This window comes from Platalea leucorodia (genome assembly GCF_965183815.1).
Source record: "Platalea leucorodia genome assembly, chromosome: 15".
NCBI lineage: Eukaryota > Metazoa > Chordata > Aves > Pelecaniformes > Threskiornithidae > Platalea > Platalea leucorodia.
Window position 1 is genome coordinate 10599826 of NC_138837.1, and position 12162 is coordinate 10611987.

A 12162-nucleotide genomic window follows, 5' to 3' on the forward strand; every position below is an offset into this window, starting at 1 on the left:
GGACACTTTTGGGAGTGGGGTGCAAGCTTCTGTAACATCCTCTCGTGATAAAAATACCTTCATACCCAACAGAACTGCTGCCTCTGAGAGCTCATATTCAGAGGTGTTGTGTCTACTGTTAGCACATAGCCACATTTATTTTTATTATGCCTGTATAACCATATAATTATGGAAGAGCAAGTTCTGTTTCCTTCTGCTTCACATATCACAGGCAAATAAGCTGTGAAGCTTTTGATGGGAAAATTTATCACCTATGATGAAACAAAGGGCAGAAAGAACATAGCTGGAGTCTTCAATTTCCAGATCAAATTTTTAGGACTTGAAGCTACAGAAAACACTGCCTTTGGCATTTTAAGTTAGATCTGGAGGCCAAGGAGCAACAGAAAGAATGGAAAGTTAAAAACAAACACAAAAAGGACAAAAAACCTCTACACTACCCAAACAAACCAAATAGCATAAGGCAAACCTCTCTCTCTAGAGAAAAGACGAGGAAAAGAATCGAACTTCAAAGGGTGGAAATTAATCACATTGCTTGGCTCACTACAGAAGGTTCTCGGATGCTGTAGCAGCGCAGATGCTACAGGAAAGTCATTTTCTGTAATTTCAGTTTTACAATTCCAGGAATGATAAAGACAAGATGGTGCCAAACCTTTCTCAAAGGTGCACATGGACAGACAAGGGGCAATGAACACAAGTTGCAACAAGGAAAATTTCAGCTAGATAATCTTGAATCCCAGGTGCTTTGTACACCTGCAATCTGTGGCTTCAGCTAACGACTGTGGGAAAAGAGAGAGAAGGGAACGAGGGTCCTTTCAAACTGCATGGCTTTCACTCCATTCACTACCTTGCACATTCATACTGAGTGAGTGCGGTTGGCCCAGATCCATCTCGCCTTGCTGCTTGTCTTTTGAAATTGCCTGAAAAATACAGCTTCAATTATCAAAAAATAAAAAGGGGGTTTAAATTTTAAATGAAAGACAGTCATGAAATATCATGGGCATAATGTTAACTGAAATCCAGGAAGCATTAACTAGATGAGAAAGGTTTTATTAACACTTCAGTGAGGATTCTACAAGGACACTTCTGCCAACATTTGCAATAGGGGAGGAAATACCAGGAGGGTATTAATTATACTATGTAACCTACTCTCCTTGAAAATAGGAGCAGTATCATTAAAGAAGACTATCAAGGGCAAAGTGCTTACATGTGAGGAATAAGATGACAAAGTATGAGGTCTGCAGACTTCTCAGCCTTTTTCCTACCAAGAGGTAGGCTCCATCTTCTGGATCTCAGTGCTCAAGGGAAGCCATGGTCACATGAAGGAGCAGCACACCTCCATCTCCCTTTGAGCTTGGAACTTGCTAGGAGAAGCATGTTCACACCTGCACCATGCTACAACTTTTCTCTTCTTTCTGATATCAGACACAACAGCTCAGTGAGCAGTTTTCAACACAAGGGATCCCACAGCAGGGAGTTATCCACAGTTACACTGGCAATCCATCTGACTGTATGAGTGCAAAGGGTGCGAGAAAGGGACCAGGTGAACCAATGTCAGGTGTAAAATGAGATGGCTGACAAGTCCAATAATATAGAAACACAGAATTTTTAAAAAAACATGTGTTCAGTGGTATTGAATTTCCTTGCACATAATTAAAAAGATCGCAATTGTGAAGTAGTAAGAATATTAAAATCCTTCATTATTACTTGCTGGCCCCGTAAATCAGAAGCTTAAAATAGCTTCCAGGCCAAATCCTGAACTTCCATTCTGCAACCAACATACTTTGGAAATGGCAAGAAACAGAAGGCAAAACTCCCCCCATAAAGCAGATGCATCTTCTCTGGGTGTGGCAGAATTTGTGCTGCTGCTGTCACCTATTTCCATCATTAGCCCAGAGGGAAAGCTTGCACCAGCGTTTTTGCTGACGAGTCTCTCCCTTGCTGGGAAGTTACCACTCCCATCTTCGGTTTCATGCTCAGCAGAGCTCAGCAAGCCCGATGGTACTTATTGGAATGACTTCAATGTAAAGTCTCCCTATCACAAGGACTGATATCAAACCAATGCTTTGAAACTGGTGGCCTTGCTTAGTTAGCAGACAAAACTCAAAATTGTAGGGAGGCATTGCAGATCAGACCTGCAGAAAGCATTGCACAACCTCCACCTGCTTCATACCTCACTCTGGTAGCGAGATTCTTATCCTCTTATCTATCCACCAGGCTCACCTTTAAGAGTTACATTTCAGGTACACCCCATATTCTTTCACAGAATAACAAAAATACTAGGTAGGCGAGTTTTACTGTAATTTTCACTAACAGATCTCAGTACACTTTGCCAAGACAATTACTATCATTTCAAAAGAAGAAAAAAGAGGAAAGAAACGAGGATTAATGTTCAGTCACTCATCCAGCAGAAGCATGAACAAAAACCAGGTATCAACCAGTGCAATGTTCCGTCATTGGACTGACACATCCTGCAAACAGACAGGCAAAACCAGAATATCATAGGAGAAAAAAAAGCTAGCAAATGCCCTCTCTAAACAAAACAGAATCAAGAAATATTTGGTTAAAAACAAACAAACAATCAACAGGAAATGTTAGAAACTCAGAACATCCAAGAAAACCTCCTTCTGCTGCTCTTGAAAGAACCACCCAACTGGGTCTTTCACAGCAGATGACTTCCATCAAGAGCAGAGCTCAAAACAGACAGCCATAGCTATATTTCAGCAGATAGCAGGAGCTACAGACCACAGTCCTATGAGGACAAGGGAAGGAGGCAAGGAAAATATGAACATAGCGAATTCCTTGGGCAGAAAGAATTGACTCAAAATGAATCAGCTTCTCCAGTGGATCGATCAGAAACACACTTCTTCTGACATGGCCCTGCCCATATAATTGAAAATGCAATTTAATTGTTTGGACCTCCTGGTATTCAGACCCCACATGTAATTTAATCTGCCCTAAGCAGAAGCATTTTGTAATGTGATTTAAGGAAAAAAAGTTTGATACAAATACTCCTATTTAATTTCAAATTTGTGCTATTGGCAAAGACCACGCTAGCGTCTTTTTGCCCCGTACATTTGAATTAGATAGTTAGAGGCTCTTTTTTGTCAATCACCCATGGATTAATCCCATTTCTGCCCCGTCTCCAAGTCCAATGTCATTAGGAGCAGGTGCCGAGCCTGTTGCTTTGGTTTCCTCTGGTCATCCTCCTTGTACATTAAAGCAACCAGGAGGAGAACCTTGGCAAAGTACAACTTCCTCCTCTTTGACAAAGCAGACATGAACTGTTCAGCAGACATAAATAAATATGCTCGCTTCAGAAAGCCTTTTCCTTGCAATTGCAAATGCTGCATATTTATATCCAGAGGGAGCTGGCTATCTACTTCAAAGACAAACAAAACATCATCAAAAAAAGGCCTAATTGCACCAAACACATGGTTCAGCATCGCACAGCAGACAGGGAGGATGTTCTCAGGCCATAATGGCTAAAATACTGTTTTCAAATATTGTTTTTATCAGAAAGGAGACATTCTGGATCTTGTTTTTAGACAGGTATAAATTTAAGAGCAAGTTAAGGATCACTGTAGTGCTGGCTGGAGAAACATGGAGAGAGCTGCTTCGTGAAGGGCAGCCACAGGGGAAGGGAAGCCTGATGAGAGGGCTCCCAAGTGAAGGCTTACCGATCCAACCCTAAAACCTTCTCACCATGATTCCTAAAGCCTGCCCCAGGGAGGCCAGAGAGCTCTGGTTCCAGCCTTCTTCCACAGCTTTAGCCAGAGAAAGAGGAGACCACCACCACTACCACCTCTGCCAGCCTCCTGCACAGCACAGGGCACAGAAACGCATTCACCTGTTTCCACATCAGGCTTGCAACTTCTGCTCAAGCTACAGCATATATTTTTAAAAGGTACAGTCCTGACTGAAAAGCTCTTGACACTGCACCTCCACTGTGTGCCCATATTATGGTTTTTGTTGGTTTGTTGCCCTCACAGTTGACGATGCATCTTTGCTGCTACTAGATCTCAGTGATGCTTTTTTAGGCTAGATTACAGACCTGTAATCTACAGAAGTATCTTTTCTCCAAGAATACCAGCAATAGTGGAAACTATCACAAACAGATGACAATCATGGGTGGTTGCATGAAATATATACTTTTATAGGGAACTGCAACTTATTAATGAAGGTCCATGCTTTGGTGAGCAGAACATGCCATGTGTCCCTGTGCAGTACGAGAAAACTCCTGTTGCAATGTGGCACTGGAGTCCTTTCCATGCAGAGAAAGAAAATCTCCGATCTAATTTGGGGATAATTACAGGGGCATAAAGTACATCTTGTTCTTTACCATACCCCAAGATGTCAAAGAATTTCTCATCATCTCTTTCAATAAGACTAAAGAAATCCCAAGCCCCTTTCTAAAGCTCCTACAGTTCCTTTTTCAAAGCAGTTACAGCAATATGGAATATCAAGCAGAGAAAGCTAATCAGAACAATTCAACAGCAGAAAAGTTAAAAGAAAAGACCAAGGGAAAAATAAATCAATGCAGACCCGTAGGCTTTTACCAACCATTCTTTAAGTAAAATTAATTTGTAATGTAATTAAACTTCTCCCCAGAGGGACAGGTATAATTGAATTAGAGGTGCCTGGATAGAATTTCAGGGTTTAGCGGATCGTCTCAGACTTTACCACACTCCTCTCCTGATGCTACAGTTCACAAAACTCCTCATCAGTTCATTTCTAGGCACCTTCCATGAAACAACATAATTAGAATTGGCTACTTCTCTCTTGCTCTGCATCAGACTAGCCAAGTTCTGCTCCTCTCTAGTGAAGTTCACTCATCATGGATTAACTTTAAAGCCATTTTTAAACTTTGTCACTCTTACAGTTAAAGGATTTTGCCAAGTATTTCCAGGAGCTGTTTAAAATCCCCTGGCTTTGATATCTTGTTCTGCCTATATCTAATGGATTTGTGCACAAGTCTTGGGCAGAACAGGGCTTTCAAGGAGCACTCCTCAAGGGCTAAACCACAGCTGGGCTTGTTCGCAAACGTGTTTGCTGCAGGGTTAATCAGGCTGGCTGTGGGTTAGTGCATGCAGGAGTGAGAGGTGCAGAGTCCAGTCTTACCACGATTGCAGTAACAAAACAACCAGTTTGTCCACGCAAAGTCCCACGTACCTTAAGGTGTAAAATATTCCCTGCATTCAATATTAAATTTCAGATTAGTAGGAAAGATTATGCTATGAAAACTACACCATCCCCCAGGAAAGCAGGCAGAAACCTTTAGGTCATTACCAATGCAAAGGCAGGCATGAATACAACACTACAGCTCGTCATCCTGAAAAGCTGGGAGGGTTTGGAAGTACAGGACTCTTGTAATTTAAGAGGTTGAACTTGTAAGCCTTTTCAGTGGACAATTTTCAGGAGCTCTTTGTTCTAAAATTATGTTAAAATAGGTTTCTTCCCAGAGTTTCCATTACACTATGCCATAAGACAGACCAGAGACAATCTTCCACAGAACAAACCCTGGCACCTCTGCTCCTTGTCTTGGAGAAAACTGTCTTTGGGGGGAGGGAACCAAGAGAAAATTTTCTAGAGTATCTTCGAATTTCCATGACGACCATTCATTCTGCATCTCTGGCTTTTATCCTCTATGTCATGGTGGCTCATCTTGTACCACTCCATTTAAAGACCCAATGCTTATACCTATACAAGAACATCCACAAAACCTATGATTCCAAAGATATTCTGGTTTTGTCTGTGACCCACCTCTGTGTTGCCCCTCACCAATTACAGTGTTGTTTCTAGCAGTATTTGTCTGTAGCCATTAGTATTTCTTTTAATGAACCTAAGGGATTGATTTGTGAAACTCCTGTCCAGGTGTTTCCTTATTGACGAAGGACACTCAAGTCTTACAAGTAAAGGCAGCACAGTGATGCAAAGACATATAAAGGGCGGACGAGACACAGGAAAGCACATATGGCTGGGACGATGCTGAGGATTTAACTCCGAAGAACACATGGTTCTTTGGTGTTTTTCAGACTATATATATTAAAAATAAGACAATGGGATCAGTCATTCTTAGCTAGGTAGTGCCCAAGCACCAAGAAATTAAAGTATGCTACTCAAGTGTTTCTGAAACTAATTCACAATACTGGGTGCTACGGACACATGCAGAGCTCCTGAAAGAAGGATCCACTCCAATCCCTGATCCTAGTCACAACACAGTTTCAACCTTCCCTATTTTTTTTGTCTTCAGCTGACATAGGTTGGGAGCCTAATTTGTGACCTCTGTCCCAGATACGTTTACCACCTGGAACTGTACCTTTAATTCTAATCAACAGAAACATCCCTTCCAGCTCTCATATGAACATTAAGCAGAAGTTGCTAGCTCACAGATATTTTCATGTTCTCTTAGAAAAGTTACTGCATAAGGTGTTCCCAAAACCGAGTTTGTAAATCTGAAGCCGCCTTTTTGAGTTGAAAGACTTAGGTTTTTTTCTAGACATTCAGTGCTAATTCAAGAGGAAATCCTAAACTTCAAACTTCTAATTTCTCTGCCAATCCAGCTTATTATTTCCTCTGTTAAATTTAGGAAATGAATAAGCAAGACTGACTTCTCTGTGTAGTCTGTCTCTCTTTTCGGTCTAAATCTTGGAGGGAGGGGGAAGAGATTTGAAAGAAGTTTCTGTCCTTCTTATGCATCTCTCATTATAGCTCCAGTTACCTGGTGATATTAAATATTTCAGCAAACATTAATAGGGAGGCTTTTTGAAGTCAAAGCAGCTAGTATTCTTAAATTTTTAGGTTTATTAAAAAAAAAAAAAACAAACACAACTTCAAAAGGTTCCTTCCTTATAATAAGGTAAAACCTGACTATGTGGGGCTAGAAATATTTAAGTATCTAATTTATACAGAAATCAAGGAAAATTAGGTAGATAAGTATCTTTAATGATCTAAGCCAAAATTATTAAGTTAGACTGTTTGAAATATTTGGGGTTTTTTTCCTAATCTCCTGTTCACTTGCTTCAGAAGTTTTACTTAACAAATTCTGAACTAGCCACATCTGAATATCAAGTGCTGAACAAAAGATTTGTTCCTGATCGTTTTATAGAGTCAGAAGTGGCAATGGAATGGATCAGTCTTCCAGAAACAAACACTCCATCCCTTCCCTTCAGAAGGAAAAACTTGCAGTGTCCCACTTTCAGCATCACCGTATTCTTGCCTTACCAATTTCTACAAGTTTTCCAGCTCTAGGAGTCATAGCCTACAACCTTCATTAAAATAAACAAAACGGCTCTGTTCCTCACCTTCCACATTTTTTTAAAACAGGCTTCATGAGCTAGTCTGCAACCTCAGTGTAACACTGTGATGTGTAAAGGCTCTGACTGCAGAAAGCTCCCTCCGTTTATTATTCATCACAGGACAAAACAATATGCAATTTAAAAAAAAAAAAAAAAAAAAAAAAAACACAACACCACACAATCTTACTTCAAAAGCACTTATAGACTATCTGAAGCCTAAACTGATAGGTGACCACAGGAACCAAGCTAAAAATAAAAGCTTTTACACAAATATAGCATAATCTTCTGTATGGTATTATTTCTATCATTATTGCACATATTTTCACAAAAGGGCATTATGACACCTATCCCATCTAATCACACACCATTAGTAAGGAAGGCATGATTATCAAAAAATACTTTCTGTAAAGTTGCAACCTTTTAAAGAATATGACAATAATTGCTACAACTGTAGTGAATTAGTGTATGATTCTACAAGCACAGATAGACATTTTTAGCTCCCAGGTAGCACTGGCCATTGCACGTGCTGCTATCCCAGGGACATCAGAGCTGGCAGAGCTTTAAGTATGTCCACAACAGAAATCACCCATGGATGCAGATCAGCTGCAAAGTGGCATGAATTCTGCAGTTCTTTGGGCAGATGCTGATTACACAGAGAAACCTGCCTTTACCCAAGTGCAGAGCCATTCCCTGTCCTTTCATAAAGCCTGCTACAGAACAAATCCTCCTGCCATGTTACAAGATTTAAATGCGGTTGAATCTGAAGTTTCAGATAACATTCCCGTCTCAAACCATTATCATGTCGTGGTGGATTCTTTTCTGAATTGTATAACTCAATTACTCTTGAGTTACTAGAACCGCTCATTAATGCATTTCTGACCCTCCTCTGAGGGAGGCATAGGAAGCCAAAAACTAGACCTCATTGGGATGTGGCAGCAGTGCTCAGAGTGATCAAAAATGCAAGACCTTGTTAGAGGAAAGGTGGAGTCCCTGGTACTCACACAGCGCAGTGGTGAGCTTCTCCGGCTGGTCGTAGTGCACCATCGCGACGCAGAGTGTGTTGAGGGCGACCACGCAGAGGACGATCCAGTAGAAGCTCTGAGCCTTCACCATGCGCCGAATGAAGAACCGGAACATCTTCTCTTTCCTCCTGAAGTAGGACGAGCTCTCGTTCTTCCCACTCTTCAAACTGGCACGGGCAAAAGGAGACCCTGGGACAGAAAGAAGAGTCACCACACCACATCCTGGCAGGCAAAAGGCTGGAGGACGTTCCTGGGCACACAGACCCTCTGCCAAGCACCAGAAACACAGCTGAGCAGAAAGCTGGGCACATTGACTAGGGGCTGAGCAAGGGCATCTCGCTTGCAATGACATCATGAGGGATGAAGGCTAGGATTTTAAAACTTTATGAACAAATGCCCAGCTCCACCATCTAAAGAAACTGGGCTTCCAACCCTTTGAAGTAATCTTGATTGTCCCAGTTTAACTCATAACTTTTGGGTCCCCGGTTGACTGGAGGAACAGAAAGTACCAGGCACAGTGGTATTTCTGCCCGCGGTGTGGAGCACATTCTCTTGGAGCTGGGTTGCTGGCAACAGGAAAGCTGGTCCCTATTTCCCCCTGCTCCAAGGACCAGGGTAAGACCCAGCCGTTACTACTGAACTGAGTGAAGTCTCCTTATTTTACTCTCCGACTTCATGTATTTCTACAGCAGAGGGCTCAGTCTGCCTCCATGCATTATATTTTGGGTGCAGCTACTCATTTGTATCAATTCTGCCTATATCAGCTACATTTCAACTCTGGTCTGAAACCCTGGAAAAGAGTCAAATGTTTTAACAATAGGAAGCTGATGGAAGAAATGATTTCTAAATGTAAGCTCTCCCCCTGTGGTAGCAGGCACTGTTCAAACGAATGATGAAAAGGCAATCTCCGGCCACTGCTGAGGCAGGAGAAATCAGCACACAGTAGTAATAAACACATGCATCCGTTGGAGTTCCTCTGCAACAGCCGCAGACACTGTTGCAAGCAGGGCAAATCATGATTGCCGCAGGCTGTCCACTGCCTGTTTCACGCTGTGCTGGTACCCCTCAGAAATTGCTAGTGAACCTTGTTTCAAGATGGTTTGTGGCAAGGTAATATGCTATTGCCCTTCCCCGTCATGGGATGGAGCCTCCCAGCGGGTAGGGCTGACCAGGACACGCACCGTCCTGTCTTGGACCAAGGACTGTGAGAGCAGGTGACTTGCAGTGGCTGTCGTTGGAGATGGCTGAGTTACATGAACAAAGTGTTCTGGCTGCGACAGCCAATTTTTTGAGTGTGCTCGCTTACATTTCAACACTTGGAAGGGGTGGGAATCTCACCCTGTTTCATCCTGCAATAACATCAAACACAGCACCCATAGAAAGGATGAAGCATCCAGATGTGACAGCAATGGGTTCTCCAAGCCTCACAGCTACACAAAAGCGTGCTGCACCATCTCCTCAATAGAAAGCAAGCGCTCTGCTTCATTTCACATTTCTGGCCATCTACCAACATGCCAAATGCAGAGCTGGCCCTGGCCAGGCTTTGAACAAACTCCTTGTGGAAAAGCTCAGTGTGCTGGTTCTGTTCATTTGATAATCCTCCCTTTGGCAGTTTAAAAAAAAAAAAAAAAAAAAAAAAATCATAGTGCTCATCTCTTGCTTTAAGACAACAAAATGAACTACAGGTTAAGATACAGGCTGCACCATGTCGTAATACTGTTTAGCAGGTTAAGACCTCTCAGATATTCAAGCCAGTCTATACTCTCGGATTTGCATGGGAATAGTCTGCTGCCCTTTCGTCCCCTCTCTACTGGCTCTACTGATCTTCCAGAAAAGAAAAGCAGCGGTATTTAAACTGATCGAAATGTAGAAAACATCCACTTCTCCAGACTTCTCTGTCTGGCAATCAAGACAGTGTCCTGTGTCTGGTACAGCGTGGAGGGTGGGAAGCTAGAAGCATCTATTGCTGCACACTTCTTAGTGCAGAAAGAAAGGCTGAGAGTTGGGAGGAAAGAATAGAATAAATGTTATGAACAACTCCAGAGAACACACTGGGAAGTGTTTACCACTATAGAGCTTTATAATGCAATTATAAGGCTCATTGAGGTACTTGTGTTTGAATTAAAGTGCAACATACTCAGTCAATGGCCAGCAAGAGACCTGTCAAAGTCTCTACCACTCTGGTCTGTATCTTCACGTTGCACTCGGTAATTATGTTGTTAGTTCTTCCACAGTCCTTATGCTCCCATCAGCAAGACATTATAGGAAACCATCCAAAAAAACCTTTTCTCAAAAACATATTCTTTATGCATAATTGCCCATATGATCTGATTGTTTATGTTATGCAGAGTTTCAGCCTTTTCAGGAGCCTGCAGAAGTATGTGCTTTACCCATTTCTTCTTTTTTGCCTTGTTCCACAAATCAAAATAAAACCCACTTTTCCCAAGTGGGTGAACCACTCGCAGAAGGTGGAAAGCACTGCTGTTATTTTCCCTGCCATATGCTCCCGAGACAGTTCCCAGCTCTGCATCAGATTATCCATGAGTCCAGATGCTCCGTCATCCGTTGCCACCTGAAATGCTGAATTCAAAGATCTGTTTGCGTGGCATGGGTGCCCAGAGCCTGGAGGGACTTGGATGTGAATGCAAAGATCTCATAATTATTGCGACCATGAACAAATGTTCCAAAAATGACCATTCCTTGTTATCCATGCAGGGATCCGAGCTGCCCAGAATAAAACAAACCAAAAATGCACACGGTTGCTGCATTTTTGCCCTCTTTCAGCAAAAAAATCTCTCATAGAAGTGTCAGCAGTTTAGCCACAAAATCTGCAGCCTGCTCAGCCTGGGGGATTGTGGCAGTTCAACAGTGGGTGATGGTGTCAGTAACATGCTGAGCAACATTCATTTCCTGCAACCAGGTCTTCATTTAAAGGTGGTGGGGGGGGAAAATCCAGCAGCAGCTGTAATCTCTTAAAATGTTAATGCCAAATTTCCAAAGAGCATTTGAGGCACTCATGCTTGCAAGCATATATGGACATGTACTCTCAAATGTACTATTTGTGCTGCTACTCTTATGCATCCAGGATTTGCTGCTTTGTGGTAGCTGAGGTGCCAAGACATTTCTTTGGAAGATAATGAGAACATCTGCTGCTTCAGCAGCAAAACAAAATACAGGCTCAAACAACAGGGACAGGAATAAGCAAAATAGCTAACTCCAAAGCACTCAGGAAGATGTCTCCCTAGACAGTAAGTAAAAGCCCGTGACCGAAAGGTCTTTCTGCTGATGTCCAAAGAGCTCCCCGTAGACGGGGCTGCTGTGTGCTCAGAGCCTGCCTCCCCTTGCAAACCCCGGACCTGCCTCCTGCCTCTCCACCTGGCAATGTCTCAGGAGGGAACTAGCTCTCTGGTGACTGCAGAACAAGCAGTACCTCTGTAGCCTGACGGTGTCTTATTCTCCAGAGCTGGACACCAAATTCACACCATCAATGCTACATAATGCAGGATGCCACTCTGCATTGGAGGTATGTGGGTAATTGCATGCACACGGGCGTGTATCTCCATATCCGGCTTTAAAAATGTAGAGAATTGCTTTAAGATCATCTTCTAAGGCAAGAATGAGAGAACTGGGGCCGCTGCCCAGCATTTCCCAGGAACCATTCACATGGCAAAGGCCGCAAAACCACACGCTGTGCGTTAGTGGCAGATGTGACCAAGTGTCCGCTTCCTCTCCTCCCTTCAACAGATGAGGCTTAACAGTATCATTTGACATATTTGGGTTTCATTAGCAGGAATGAGCGTGTTCCAAGCAGAATCACAGCGTGGCCAACACAGCACGGATTCTCC

The 12162-nt window shown here is 42.6% G+C and overlaps 1 protein-coding gene across 1 annotated transcript in view; it reads right to left on the reverse strand.

Moving 5' to 3' along the window:
- CACNA1B (calcium voltage-gated channel subunit alpha1 B) overlaps positions 1–12162 on the reverse strand; it is a gene marked incomplete at both ends in the record, with an annotated part of 300136 nt that overhangs the window by 122783 nt on the left and 165191 nt on the right. Inside the window, one exon of the mRNA XM_082327143.1 lies at positions 8297–8506. Within this exon, the coding sequence (XP_082183269.1) occupies positions 8297–8506 (210 nt within the window). The remainder of the gene's footprint in view (positions 1–8296; positions 8507–12162) is intronic.